Source organism: Pipistrellus hanaki (genome assembly GCF_964339955.1).
Source record: "Pipistrellus hanaki genome assembly, chromosome: 17".
NCBI classification, from domain to species: Eukaryota; Metazoa; Chordata; class Mammalia; order Chiroptera; family Vespertilionidae; genus Pipistrellus; species Pipistrellus hanaki.
The window spans coordinates 35,752,153-35,768,311 of record NC_140519.1 but is presented as its reverse complement, the minus strand read 5'-3'; the positions used below and the strand labels follow the sequence as shown (position 1 = coordinate 35,768,311).

At 36.9% G+C, this 16,159-nt stretch overlaps 1 protein-coding gene across 4 annotated transcripts in view; it reads right to left on the bottom strand.

Annotated features, from left to right (window-relative positions):
- Nucleotides 1-480: 480 nt before the first annotated feature.
- Nucleotides 481-16,159, bottom strand: part of ANGPT1 (angiopoietin 1) — a 229,622-nt gene continuing 213,943 nt past the window's right edge. For all 4 annotated transcript variants that reach the window (XM_084864479.1, XM_084864480.1, XM_084864481.1 and 1 more), the window contains 2 exons: nt 13,688-13,818; nt 481-2,689 (listed from right to left, as the gene is read on the bottom strand). In XM_084864479.1, coding sequence (XP_084720605.1) covers nt 2,529-2,689; nt 13,688-13,818 — 292 coding nt within the window. In that variant the 3' untranslated portion in view covers nt 481-2,528. The remainder of the gene's footprint in view (nt 2,690-13,687; nt 13,819-16,159) is intronic.

The window sequence follows — 16,159 nt, the reverse complement described above, 5'->3', positions numbered from 1 at the left end:
GGACTCCGACTCATTGTTTTGATTGACCATCCTGATGAAGCTAAGCTTTCTCATCATATCCCAGACTCAAAGATTTTCTAAGATTGAGGCTTTAATTCATTCAGTAGGTTCCCCTAGTTGAATTCCACAGTTCTATAGGTCTCTGATTTTAAAATACTTATTTAAAATGATATAAAGTTGCACAAATATGTTATTTTCAATTTTATTTAAGTGAAATAAATTGTGGTTGACGTGAAGAATTTTGCATAGAAACCACAAGTTTTATTGAAATAAAAGTTTAAAGACAAAATCCTAATACCTATTATCTTATCCTGAAATAATTAAATGCAAAGGATATACACACGTTAAATCACCAAAAAACATGTAGGCATTACACAATGCACATAATGAAACCATAAAACATTTCATATTGCTTTATTATAAATAATTGGAAAAATATTTCATTTCTCAAACCCAGATAACAAACAGTAAATATCAAGCTTTTTTTTGTTATTTCATTTTATTTTTGTAATATGAGTTGGGGAATAGTATTTCTTATCAAAAGACTGGTTTAAAAAATCTGTAAAAACACAAAAGAATTAAGCACTCACTTTCATTCTTTTAAACAAAGACAATCAAGAAGGTTTTTAGAGACTAATCAGTACTATAAATGAGTCACCAAGAATAGAAAAACTGTAAAACCTGCAAATAGTGTGTGTAAGGCAAAACAAGGTTGTAACAGATGCATACATATAAAGATTTGATGGTAAATTAAAAAAAAAGTACTTCCTTAAAAATGTGAAGAGCTCCATTCTCTCAAATAGAGGAGAGCCATAAAGGCATAACAGATCAAGTCACCAGGTTTGCAATCAGTATTGTTGCTCTGAAGAAAACTTTTATTTTTTCTAAAAGGACACCTAATATGTATTTCAATTTTCTTATCTCATGGTTTGATAACACCTGTTCACTATTGTAAACTTGAACACTTAAGAGACAGTAGTAACTTCAAACTCACTCAAAATCGATTATACCACAGGCATATCTTCATTAAGAAATTTATAGCAACCAGCAGTCAGAATTTTCTTATTCAATAGGTGACTATGATTAATTTTTGTGTGTATTTCCCTTATGTATAATACAGAGTTTTGCCAATTTTTATCACTAATAATTTTTAAAAATCTGAAACTGTTTAAGAAAAACAGCCTGAGGGAGAAAAACATGGAGAAATATGTATTTCATAAAGTAGTGTAGTAGATTTCTTTGAAAACTTATGTTATTGGCATCAATTAAGAGCAATGTTGCATATTCCAGATTAAACAGCTATTAGGTTTACTGTGGATATAAGCACGCTATATACAATATAATTCTCTTATTTTTCATAGACTTCAAAGTGTATCTTTTATGGAAACTGGAACGGGGTAAATTTGGAAAGCATGTTTCAGTTAGTTAGCAAAAATTAAATTAGCATGAAATAACAGGGTGAAGCACTGAAGATCATTATTTAAAAATAATGTAGTTACACTCACATGTACACATGCAAGAAAATACTGTAAAATAAACTGTTCCAGTTTACTTGGTTTTACTTCAGTTTAATACACTCTAAAAAAACTGCTTTCATGTATAATATCATGGGAAATATTAAATGCAAGTATATTATTTTAAGAGCTTGATGATAAATTTCACATTCATTAAACTTTACTCAGGCTATAAATATATATATTTTTATATCAGTCAGTTTTTAGAGCAAATGAAAACTGTAGTGGGGAAGGGTTAACTTTTTTACCATATAGTTCCATACTTGATAATGTTCTTTTTTTTTCTTCTTCTGGGGACTGTATAAAAAAAAAAAATCAAAGAGTAACGGAGTCTGTCTCGACATCACACTGTTAGCCTTCATGCACTACAATTCATTATGACTTAACAACATGGAGTTTACATTTGAAGACGGGTTAACTGAAATCAATGAGCAAGCATGACTTCTGAAATTCATTAACATGGAGCCAACTCAGAGAGCGATGGATGCTGTGCCTCCTGAACTTGTACTAAAATTGTGCAACAGTATAAATGTATTGTTAGTAGGTTTGCATAGAAATACCACCATCTCACGGGTGTGATACGTCTTTCCCATGGGATGATGGCAGGCCTGCTTCCATTCTTCACTTATATTCTTTTTTTGTTGTTGGTTCGTGTTCTTCTTTTTTCAGTTTTGCCTGAAACAAGCCCTATGTATCATAGCTCCAAAGTAAGATCCAGTAGTAGTTTGAAGCGCAGGGAGCTGAGCGGTTCCTTCCCTTTTGAAAGCATGACAGTGAGTGGCACCCTCGATAGCGGAGCCACACGAGCAGGGTCACCCCAAGCACAGACTCTTGTGAACCCAACAGGCTCCACATCCACAGTCAAGAACCTTGCTGATTTCACAGAACTGCTGCCTGTTGTTGCCGGAAAGGGGGACACATGGTTTTGCTCCAGAAGTTTCCAAGAGGGTTCTCATCTGGTAGCGTCTCCAGATTTCTTGGTTGTTGTTATGAGCTGCTCCTGAGACCGTGCCTTCAGAAATCCAAAGGTCGGATCATCATGGTTGCGGAATGTAAGGAGTAACTGGGCCCTTTGAAGTAATGCCACTTTATCCCGTTCAGTTTGCCCAGGTTTTGTCCCGCGGTATAGAACATTCCGTTTAGATTGGATGGGCCACAAGCATCAAACCACCAGCCTGAATAAAATAATTAGTGAATAATGAAAGAAAGAAGACACAATGACAAAGAAATTGAACATTTGGAAATGAATGGCATTGGCTGAGGGAAATGTGTTCGTGCTTGTTTAGGATCGTTTGCAAATAGCAAGGCATTCAGATAAATATCTTGCCCTCAGTGGAACTGTTTTAAATGACATCCGGTTTAGGCATTACATGAACAATCAGAGAGAGGAATGCTCTCAGGGAATCAAGTGTCTGTGTCACTCCATTGGGACACATTTCCCACGGAATGATGGGAAGCTTCTAGGTTTCATTAAATGGCCTGGGTTTATTTGTAGGACTAGTAAAATACAGATACCTTTAAAAGGCATAGTCCATCTTGGGCCTATTATTGGGAATAGGACAATGAATTATTAGTGAAGAAATTCAGAGGTTTAGACAACTGACAGCTAAAGAGAGAGAGAGAGAGAAAGAGATGTTTTTCCATCTATTTCATAATTTTGCCAAGAACTGGCCATCAGCTGCTTCTGAAATTAGCTGGACACCTGGCAATGACTATGATGCTCAACTTGAATTTGAATTTCTAGCCCTCTCTGTATGTAATAGCAATATGGAAAGTATTCCTCAGTAGGAGCCATGTAGTTGCTATGTAGCAGTGTTTTTCTGAGATTGTTCATGTTCTTTCAAAACCCAGTAAGAAGAAAAACAAACTACTTGATCAGTGACATGGGGTCCCTATGCTTGCATAGGTCTCCATAAGGATAACTCGGCACTTTATTTTTTTAATGAATTAAGTTCTCAGATTTTTAGATAAAACATAGTACTTTTTCTTCCTCTCCTGAGGTAACACTGCTGAAATCTTCAGGGAGAAAGTGATGCCAGAGACATTCTGGCATATTTTTTCCTTGGATATAGTTGACCTCCCTTTGATTGCAGAGTTATACCTAAGGGACTAATAGCTACACAGAGAGAAAGCTGTGCAGCTGATGTTGAAGTGTAACACGAGCATCATCCTGCAGGAACTTTAGAAAAAGTTAAATGGAGAAAAGCTAGTTCTCATTTTTCAATTTTGGAAGATGAATACAGCTGGGTTGTGTTTATAAAGTCAAACTAGAGACATAACAAGCTGTATTAATTATCAGCTCGTACTGGGGAGCAGTGAGGTATGCTGATGAACTGGGAGAGATGCTGTATTCAGGGCCATTTTACCATATGTATGCAAACAACATAGATGTTGATGTGATGAAAACACAAGGAACAAGAAGGCTCCTTGGCAAGGAAGGAGGAACTGTAACATTCCAACCTTTTGTCTTAAGATTAATTCCGTTAAATATTTCTGATAAGTACAACTAGTAAAAATATGTTATTTATGTTACAAAAGACATTCTGATATTAGGGAATTCATTTACCCCGAAGACTCTCAAAGGAGAAAATGAAACCCAACTTGATTGCTGTGGAGTTTCAACTTTCTCCTCCTTTCCTGTGACCTTGAGGCCCTTTTTCCATCATGTTAACGAGCCTTTCATAGTTTTGCCAATGTCCACCAGGGTCTCTGAAGCAAATTCAGCTACTCTATTGTTGAGAACCACTAAAAATCATGAGACGGTCCTCCAAGCAGCATTAGGGTACTTACAGAGTAAAAGTGTGGTTTTGTTTGGTTTCTAGAAAGTCATAAGAATTCTGGAAGGTTGTGGGAAGGCAGATGGCTGTTGCAACAGCACCTGGCAATCCACCACACAGGCCAAAGATTGGGAAATTTCAGATGAGCTTAAGAAAATGACAAGCAACAGTAGGGATACATGAAAGTATTGACTAAATTGATCTTGCATGTGATTCTAATGAGTAAAGCGGGGAAATCTTTGTAGTAGGTGAATGGCATTTTAGAGACATTGAAAGAAGACTAATGGCTGGGTTAGAGTTAACAAGAGAAAGTGAGAAGGCCTAATACCAAATCACAGAATCTTCTTCATTAACCTAAGAGAAACAGAAAGGCTTGGTCAATACTCTGGTGTACTGAGATACTTAGCGCTGCACTGAACAGAGTTCACTTGACAAATTGACTGGCTTTCACTCTGTCTTCTTATAAAGTCTCTAGGGTCAGAATAGCCTTGTTTACTAAAAGTTACATTTGATAAACCACCCATGCTCATTATACTCATTTTTCCATTATTTCTTCACTCAATATGTCATTATGGCTAGGTGTTGTCACACAGCACTCAGTAAGACAAACGTAGTCCCTGCCCTCATGGAACTTACTTCTAATGTGAAAAACAGACAAAAAGTAAGCAAATAAATAAATACAAATATTGAGCAAAGGAACAAAAAAACAGACAGAAGCATTAGGGATCTGTAATGGAGACTAGCAGGAAATCTACTTGACTTTGCAAGGTCCTCGAAGAAGTTGCTATTTAATAAGACCTCAAGGATGAGAGCGAGGCAGCCACATAAAGATGGGAAAGACTCTTGTAAGCAGAGTATAGCACCTGCCAATGCCATGAAGAGGAAAGAAATCTTCAAGTGTTCTCTCTTAGAGAACATCAGTGCAGCTGGCATGGTGAACAAGGGGGACACTTGCAGGAATAAAGGTGAGAAGTGGACTGTCTTGATAGAAAGTTGAATTATGCTCATGGAAAAATTTATAGTTGACTCAGTCTACTTGTATATCATCAGGTGAACAAGTAAAACATTCTCTAGGAGTGGAAGTCAACATTTGACCAGGAAAACTAGACCTTTCAGGTTAAATGTTTAATAAAATAGTATGTGGAGCCCCCATTCTGTGACTATAACCTGCCAAAGCTTTCCTAAGTATAAGTGGCAGCATGATAAAGGGGGAAAAGTTGAATCTAGAATCAATTAAACAAACATTAACCAATGGGAGGACATAGGGGTCAGAGTTAAGTAAAACAAATTTCCTGATATTAAGGAGTATACGGTGTGTTTTTTTGTCCTTGTTTGTTCTTTTTTTTTTTTTTAAAGCATGTTTTTATTGATTTTTAGAAAGATGAAAAAAGAGGGAGAGAGATAGAAACACTGATGAGAGAGAAACATGGATTGGCTGCCTCCTGCACTTCCCTTGCTGGGGATAGAGCCTGAAACTCAGGCATATGCTCTGGCTGGGAATTAAAATGGTGACCTTTTGGTGCATGGGATGATGCTCAAGCAACTGAGCCACATCTGCTGGGCCACAGTTTTGTGTAGGAAAGAGACAACAGACTGTTTAAAAAAATGAGATTACAGCCATTAAACAGAGATTTTTAAAATCTTATAAAGATCTTAGCTGGTGTTGCTCAGTGGTTGAGTGTCAACTGATGAACCAGGAGTTCATGCTTAATTCCTAATCAGGGCACGTGCCTGGGTTATGGGCTCGATCCCCAATGTAGGGCATGCAGGAGGCAACCTATCAATGATTCTCTCATCATCGATGTTTCTATATCTCTCTTTCCCTCTCCTCTCTGAAATCAATAAAAATATATTTAGAAGAATAAAACAAAAATCTTATAAACAGAGGCAGAAAGCCCTGTTGTGGGTCCATAAGTCCCACTCATTTACCATCTGAGCTGGGTCCTGAAGGCTGGGTGTCTCTGGACAGAAAGAGACTCGAAAGAAAATATGTATGTACTCTCAGACAGCCGGAGAGAATGTCTGCCAACAGCCTTGGGCTGGCTTGAGTGCCATGGGGTGAGGGGTTGGAGAATAATAGTGCTAGCACAATAAATAGGAGGGCAACACAAAGGTTTTTATTATATTAAAAACTTTTTTTGTTTGGCAATGTGAGCACCAAATCAGAAATGAGAAGACCCAGACATTGATGCCGACTTCATCAACTGATAACTAAGAGCTTTTCATCAAGAACGTAAATAATATTTGTTATTTTTGAACAGTTAATATATATCAAGGACTCTTCTAAATATTTTTATGCATTTTCTCATTTTATTCCCCAATTAGCCTTATGTGGTGTGGTTAGTATCACAGTAAAGGCACCAATTCTGAGATAGTTGAAGAAACTTTTCTAAGAACACACAGCCATAGCTCTTCATTCATAAGATGTGCTTTATGAATGTCTGATCAACAATTTTCCCAGCACAGCTTCAAGGATCGAATAAGACAACGTGATTTTTTCCTTTGTTTTTTATGTGTCTGGGAGTAATAAATAAGCAATATGCTAAATAAGTTAAGCTAGCAAAGGCACTTTAAGTTTGAAAGGACTCGGTGATGTAAGCAAAGGATAGAAGAACGCAGCTTCCATCGGCTGCTGGAACAACTGATAACATGTCTCAAATGTTTTAAAATTGGCAACTGCTGAGATGTACTTTGCCAAGCATTTTTCTTCATAACCTGTAACCTCATGTATATTTTAATAAGAAATCTGAGACGCATGTTTCTAATTCATTTACACTTAACTCATTAAAATTTAGTTTTGAAATAACCACCCTGCGCTTCCTAGGCCTTTAAAAATCAATCAAGTCTTTTATCTTTGAAGCAGAAAATTCGTATTTTATCACCCATAAATGAAAGTTTGCCCAGAAAATAGGAATTTAATTCTAAACTCGGTACTCAGGAAGTTCAAATTTATTTAAAAATCAGGAAACTTAACTCTCAAATTCTGATCTAAACAAAATGTCTCTCAACACCGTTTTCCTAAGGTAACTAGTATAGCAAGATAAAAGAACATATCTGTTTTTATAGGTTTCATTCATTCATTTTCAATGCATGCATTCTAGTCATCAGTATGCAAAAGAACTTGCCCAGAAAATAAGATTTTCCTCTTTTATCACCAAGGACAAAGCTGAACTAAAACTGATTGATGCCACTGTTATCAGTGGGATCATCACAAAATACCTTCTGCTGAGTCGTGTGCACAAGTTGGCTTTAGGCCAAGGATGTGGCTCCCCCTGTTTCTCTTCTTTTTGTTTGAAAGATGAAAAGTTATTTATCCTGGCGAGTAATCTTGAATTCATTTAAAACCTCTAGGTATTCTCTTACTGTCTCTTCCCTCCCCTGGACTTCATTTCATGTCAGGTCCTCATTAAAACATGCTGCAAAGTAGGGTTGAATTCTTGTGTTTGCACGCCATTCCTTTAACAGAGGCAGTGGGAGGAGTGGGCAAGATGATGGCTTATCTGAAGGTTGCGTTCAAATGTTCAAGTCCTATGCCTGATACTAATTCTGTGACTTTTGGATAATTGTCTAACTTTTCTGTGTCTTAGCTCTTGCCTAATTCAAAGGGCTTTTAGAAGCATAGTGTAAGCTATTAAATACAAGTTACTTAGGAAAATGCAAAAAATGCCTGTTGGACAGCAAGACAGCAATAAATATTCACTATAACATTATCAGAGTGAAATGCAAACAAAGTTAAGTGATTATTTCTCATTGATTGTCAGTTATTAACCATGGTAACAACTTTGTGCTACAGAGCTATAGATTCTGGGTCATTATCCAAACTTATCCTTTGAAGACATATTCTGATTTTTTTCCCCCTCTTTTCAAAGAAGCAAAAAAATTTCCCCCAGAAAACAGGAGTATAGTTCCAAACTTTGTACTTAGGATGTTAAAATTTATTTGAAAGTCAGGAACCTAACAGTCAATATTTTTCCAACTCAGAAAGTTAGTCTTCTGGGATTTAGTTATTCTTAATATTTTGTCCTAATCTTCTACATCCATCTCTTTGTTCCATGTGTACATGCAAATATTGCACACATACATATATATGTATCTTTAAGTTCATGCAAAGTCACATTCATATCTATGTTGATTTATTTTTGTCTCCTCATCAGGATTACTTATAATTTTGTTATGTCCTTTCAGATTCAGGGAAAACATATTCATTCATTTAACCAACATTTACTGAGCACTGGGTGCCCATAACTATGCTAGACATGGAGATTACAGGGGCAGATAGTATGAAATCCCTGCCTTGAAGAAATGTCAATTTTTGTGGAATAGGTTTACAGATTATGTAACAAATAAGAAATTGCTTTGACATAAATAATGCAATATAGACTTCTGTGGTTAACCTTAAATGATCAACATGGATCTTTTCTTTCAACATTTTTGTCTTAAAATCTAGGGAATGCCAGTTATATGACAATGCTTAGCACATCCTTCTTGGGTTATTAAAAACTCTGAGATGATCCTATTTTCCCCCCAAATCTTGTCACTTCAACCAGTTAGAGAAGCTACTACCCGTGTTTCCCCGAAAATAAGACATCCTCCGAAAATAAGACCTAGCGCAACTTTGGGAGAAAAAATTAATATAAGACACTGTCTTATTTTCGGGGAAACAGGGTAATTTCTTGCATTTTCTTTGTCTTCTTCAAGATTAAATAGAAGACAAGATAAGCATTTTATCAACTCTAAGCTGTTAGCATCTGCTAAGTTCCAGGGTGTTTAAAGAAATTTATGTGTATGGCTTGATCCCCTTTTAGGACTGAACTGAGAGATATCCTTTGTTAGCTTTTGCAAGTCGTGTCTGTTGGCTGAAATAGTTTATGCGTGGGAAAAGACGCTGAAGTTCCCCCCACAACAGATTTCTCTCTGCAGAAGATTAGGCCACATTTTTACACAGCTTTTATATTATACACTAAATATGGAGATTGTGTTGAAAGAAAAGTAAGGTAAGAAAAAGAATTTAAAACAATACCACGTTTTGTTTTTGTTGGCAACCTTTAGCAACTGTAGTTTCTAACAGACTTTTAGAATAACTTATTTTGAAGAATGCTAGTTTAGTAGCAAAGACCACATTTTCTTTGAATGTAAGTTTGCTTTGAATATGACAATCTAGTGATAAAAGTTTTTCATTTTCATAATTTGGAGGTCAGGTGTTCTTTGCATACTTATTTTTATGTACAGTAAGTTCATATAAAAAAAGCATGCATTGAATAAAATTACATTTTTATTTTCTTAATGTTAAATAGTGGATAAAGTGTTACATTTATAAGAAACTGATTCCTTTCTTTGGGCTCAGGAGAGCAAAGTAGGAGCTTTTCTGTGGGACTAAATTATTATTTCCTACAGTCATCTTAAATGTATTCCTCCTCCTACTTAAATATGCAGATTTGTCACAATATGCTATATCAAGAGAGTGAACTACAAATTTTCCTAATGTCAATAGAATCATTGAGCACAGGTTATTCCTGGCTTATAAATCTATGTTGACAAATCATCTCTATTTAATGATTAATAGAGGGGTCACATCCATAGAAAATTTGTGTGGTAATTTTGAAATCAAAATATAGAGTTTGATTCCATAAGAAATGTACAATGAAACATGAAAATGATTCAAAATTTAAATTGGATGGAAGAATTGATGGCTTTTGGGTAAGGCAGGAATAGGCACACATGCTTCTATAAAAGGAGCAGTCAAACACGGTGGTACCTATTTCTATCGATGGAAATGGGCTTTCTCAGCCGAATACACCTCCTTTCCACCCAGCCATGCACTATGAATTACAACCTATGCTCTGAAATTACTATTACTACAGCCACAGTGAGGACATGGCTATGGGAATCACAGAACCAGAAGAACATGAAAGGGACAATCTTTTCTGGATCCACAATTCCAGGGTAATGCATAAGAAAGCTCTTCCATACAAATAGCTCTAAGCGCTCTCGGTGAAGGCGTCCATAACTAGAAATGCACAATCCTCCCTGGCAGCTCCTTCTGACCTTTGATCATGGACACTCCACCTATGTTACTTCTCCATTCCTGCCACAGCTCTACCACATGTCATATCGTGTCCCTAGAAGTGGCAGAGTTTTATTTATTTATTTATTTATTTATTTTTATTTTTTATTTTTATTGTGTTATTTCTTCTTTACTTTTTCTGTGGATGGTCGCCCTCAAAAGAGGAGAGTTCTAGTCTAAGTTGCTCAAATCTCTAATAGTAGTTGACCCTTCATGCTCATTAAACTATGTTAAATTGTTGGAAGAAAGTTAGAATGTCAGAAGAAAGATCAAAATGTTCTACCATATGTCTAGCTGAAATACCTTCTGCTTTCAATTAAGCCCATCTCCTGTTGTTCAGTGTTGGACAGATAAGGGTAAACAATGATACCACATTCTTCAACTATAATCCCTCCATGTACTTGAAGAAAACTATTGAGGACAGTTACTAGGCAATAAATCTTACTTTACTCTTAATTCCCTTTAGAAGAAACAAAGCAAAAAAGATAAACAACATAAAAAAACTTTAATTGATGATGACAGAGAACTATAAATTATTAGTTTCAAAGAGTATTGGAATCTCACTGCTTAAAAGAGACTATTTTAAATAGGCAACAAGTTCAAATTCAATTTTTTTAAAAAAGGAAATCATTAGATGAGAAAGTGGTTCTGAGAGAAAATATGACAGAGAAAATATAGAGGTGATGGGGAGGAGCTAAGCAGACGTAAGTCCCACGCAGTACTCACATTACCTGGACTGTCACATGCATCCTTACGCTCTCCAGCTCTTAGCTATCTAAATTCCACACATGAGCTTTGTAGACTGAAGAGCTTTGCAAGACCTGGGTTCTTTCAAAAGGATATTTGATAGGGTAATGGCGTTTGTTACAAAGACACATTTACTTAGACTATTCCAGCCCAAGCAACGGAAATTTTCTCTTCCCAACATGTGTGTTTATTGGTGAGTAAGAAGCAGGTCCAAGAATGATTATGGATGAAAGAACATGACAAAGTACACTCATTTGAAGCAGAAATAAAACCATAAATCTGAGCAATGAAGTTTTCACATCAATAACCAAGAGGTGCATTATTCTCTTTACTTTGCTCTACGTTTTCATTACTATGACAGAGCTATGAACATATTGGATGCTCTTCTAAGGAAACATTCGAAAGATTTTATTGTTGGTCTCTCATGTGTTGTATTTATTTGGTAAGAAAAATTATCTGTAAAAATAGACACTAGGAAAATGAATGTGCTTCAGTATTAAAATGGGCAGGGAAGTGGACAATCAAAGTCTTTCTGTCTTTGTATCGAGTTTCTGATAATTCCCTTCATGGGATGAGGAAGGTAATAAAAAGGAAAAAATTTCTCTCTGGAAAAAAGTTTAAAACCCAATATACTTGTGCTCGCATTGGCAGCCCATATACTAAAATCTGCCATTAAAAAAGTATTCTAAATTTCTAACAACTGCTTTGGGGAGCGGGGGGGTCATAAGATTACATAGAGAGGACTTTTAACTGTTTGATGAGGTTAAATGTGATGCCAAATGGCATGTGCCAAGCTTAAGAAGAAGGCTGTAATAGAGGCAGAATCATACTGGGCTGGTATCGATAATACAAGAGCTGGTCTCATGCTGAAAAGATGTTAATATAAATGGAGTGGCTGGGGTCGATGGAATGTCATTTGGCTGTATAATAGTATTAATAGAGATTTGGGTATGGGGGTGTGGAGGATGGATGAAGGTAAAAAGACTTCTCCAAAACCTTCTCTCCATACTCTTTTGTGCTGTTAATTGATGAGAAAAATGTCAAACTAATGATTCATTTCATCGGCTTCCAAATTTGAAAGCAATTTGAGGATTACAAGATGGTTATTCATTCATTCATTCATGCACCATGTGCAACAATCTACTGCACTGGATGTTAAGGATGAAATGATGGGCATCAATTTACTTTTGTTTTCCTTATGTGCAAAGTGAAGGTTAGAGTTCCTTTCCCTACTTATGTCACTGAGTTTGGAGTTCAAGTAAGACAGTACAACAAACAAAATAGCATGTAATAACAATGTGAATAGTATCACAGTTTGGGAAGAAAAATGTTAGGTTTAAACAGTTTTTCCCCCCCTTACTGAATGAAAAGGTGTTTTACTATAGAATAAGACAGAGAGAGAATCAGAACAATTGAAGGTGGGAGTTGTAGCTATTCTATCAAGAGAAGGGAATAACACTAAAGGGAATAAAACTGTGAGGAGAAACACTGGGCAAAAAGCTTCCTTTATAATTTTGTTTGGTGCCAACTCCTTCTCTGCCAGAGCCTATAACATCCTCAAGCCTCATCATTTGCCAGTGGGGGTTAGCTTAGCGCTTCTCAGACTTCAGTTACTTACCTATCAACTTTGCAGTTTTTGCCTTATCTGCTTAGAACTTTTATTAATACTTAATAGAAACAGTTTTCTTTAAATCAATGATTTGTTAAACATCGAATATTGTGAATACATGTTAACATGCAAAGTTTTAACATTCCTTTAACTAGAAAATCAGTACCACGTGCTATAATAAAAGGTAGATATGAAGCTCAATATAGTTGAAACAGAATCACTTTATTTAATTCTAGGAAGGTGCTATTACCTGGCCAAGGCCTGGAGCCTGTGAAGAAAGTTTTGTATTTTTCTTTGCTAAGAAGGGTAATTATTAAGAAAGTGCAAAGGAATCATTACAGACACACTAGCATCAAATTGAGAATTTTCCTTTTACAAAAACAGAGCTGGAAAAGTACTAAAAAAGTGAAAAACGGATTAACTTTCTTACCCAAAGATACATTCTTATTTAATGGTATCTCTTACACCAGCTCCAATGTCTTACAGAGATCAACAGCATATAATGCAAAGTCCTGTATAACTGTTCTTAATTGTATGACGTTAGATTTAACTATACCTCTTTATTCTTCGTATTCCATTTCAACAAAATTGTCAATGAACTCTCCTATGCAGTTGCAAAACATTTTGTAAGATTCTGCCCCCCTTCCCCCCCAGTATGCTGCATTGGAACTATGGGTATCAGTATGATTATTGGGTAGGTAGAGTAACTGGGACTTTAAGAGGCTAAAGAATGTATTCAGGATGAAGCTTAGCACACCCCCTCTTAGGTATTGCAGGGGGGGGGGTGCAAATGCCTCAATGTGCTGGCAGCATCTTGCAGAAGGACACATGGGGAATTAGTGGGCAGAACAAATGCTCTCTGGGGACTTGCTCTTAAGTTCCCCAACCAGAAGATCATAGTCCTTTCTCATCGATAAGAAACCTCAAGCCGCAAACCACTAAAACATAACACAGAGAACGGCCCCACAGGACTTACCTCCTGTGAGCATGAGGGCACATTTGCATAGACAGTTGTCATTATCGGCATCTTTAGTGCTGAAATCAGCGCCATGTATGACCAGGCTGCTCTGCTGTCCTGCTGTCCCACTGTGACCCTTTAAATACAACCTGCAGTTAAAAGGAAAAAAAAAAAGTAAGAAAGAAAGAAAAAGAAAGATAAGCCATTTAACAGAATAAGAAAACCCAGAGGCCAGGTTTGTTGAATGTATGCCTTTTTCATTATTTTTCCCCTTCTTTTCTTTTAGGGAACAATTTTTTCCCCCCCAGAAAACATTAGGAACCATAAAAACCAAACTCAATATTTGGCAGTACCAAAAGCAAAATACAACTAAAAATAACATTTAGACTTCATGGTTAACCTTAGAGAAACATGCTTTAAAACACCAGGTTTAACACTCTCCTGCCCAGAGTAAAACAAGTTCACTCCACCACTCTGAGATGGACTTTTCAGAACTGACATAACTTTTTAAAATTCAAAAAAACAGAAAACAAACAAACAAAAAAAACACCCAAAACACACACACACAAAAAAACACGCAGTTCTAACCCTGGCATCATCATTTATAAAATAACATGTTCAAATGTTCCTGAAAATAAACAGCTGGTAAACCTGAAAACAAATCTTTCACAGACTGAATTCAGATTCCACAGGATCTAGTGCATGAGAGCTGGGGAAGGCAGGCTCTGGTCCCACTCAGCTCTTACCAGATACAAACAAATACAAAAGAGGTTCACAATAAAGGACTCCACCAAACTCTGTAGAGAAGCAGCTTCCTTTCACAAAGGAAAAGGAAATAAAAAAAGTGATTTCTGTGCTGGAGTAAGTCTAATGAAGGCACCAAAATTCTATCCTCTGAGTTTCCCCAAGGGATACCTACAATGCTCTTATCATCCTTTCAATGTGACTTCAACCTATTAAGAATTAACATTCTAAATATGTAAAGGTATGAGGAAGTTCCCTCTCATCTACATTAGCACAGCCCTGCCCTGTCTATTCTTTGTCTCTCCTAAACCCCTCCAGTCAGGTTTGCCAAGTGGGATCCCTCTCAGAAGATTAAAAAATAGATTCCCATGCTCACTAGTCATTAAGCAAACATAGCCTTCGGTGCAGGAAGACTTAATATTTACAATACTTCCAAACTTTTCATAATTTAAGAACCAACACATTGCCTAAAGCTAATTTCACAGCCCCTTAATATTTTAATCTGGACATTTTATTTTGTAACTCTCTTTGGTGTCTGTCTCTTCTGGCTTTTTTGCAGTCATTTTGCCCTGGAGGAACCCTTGAGAAAACTTTCAAATGAAGGGACCCCTCCTGGTATGTGAGCTGTGAGCTCTCAGTTGAAGGATACCATTATTTCCCGGAAAGCCAGACCTGTCAGACTGGGACTGCCGGGGTTCTGTCTCTTCTCTCAGACAAAACCTCAGGCTGAAGACTGAGAGAAGGCATTTCTCTCCCAGCCATGCACACAGAGGGAAATGCTGTTACATTTGGTTTTGCACTTCTTCAAGGAGAGTTTTAGTTAAGACTTGAGAGTTGTTCTTGTCTCTCTTAATTCCCAAGCCCCAGTGGCTGCAGAAACATTGCAAGAGTTCCTTTGGCAACATGATTGGTAGACTCCATTTTTTTTTTTTTTTTACTTTATTGTTGACACTATCACAGACATCCTTCTTCCTCCTCCCTCACGTTTTCCCACCCCCACTTATCCCCTTCCCCCGCCTCTGGCCATCACCACAAAGTTGTCTCTGTCCATGGGTTCTGCATATAGGTTCTTTGGCTACTCCCTTCAGAATCCATTTTTTTTAAAAAAATCTAAGAATCTTGTCACTTTCAAGGAAAAAAATTAACACGTTCTCCAGGACCTTGCAGAAACTCGTTCCTTTGTTCACACACACACACACACACACACACACACACACACACAAATGCTAAGTAGACTTGTTCCTGTAGCCATTGTTCATCTTCACAGCATTTGGTAAATCTGTCCACTATTTACTTGTTTTCACTTCCAGCATAAATGATTTTTTTTCCCCTATGAAAGGTCCTTTACATTTGACTCAGATCCTTTGTGACTTGACTTGGCCAGTTCAGATTTAGCTTCTCTCTCACCACTTACCTGTGTCTCAGATACTGGTTTGTCTACCCCAGCTCCTCACTACTCTCTGGTACCACCTGCTGGTCATTTTTTCCTTCTGCTGGGTCATTTCGATTTGATCTTTCACTAGATTCCAATTTAACACCTTTCCTATTTCCTGCTTTGCGCTGCCTGCTTTGGGGTAAGCTGTGCCAGGTCCTTAGTGCTCTCACCATGCCCTGAAGATTATATTTTCTGAACAACATGCAGGCAACAGGCAGCTTTAATGATTTCTACTACCATGGTGTACTGCGGATTGGTAAAATCCACTTGTTTTCTGAATTGAGGCTTCCTAGGATTCCTGCCAATTTTTT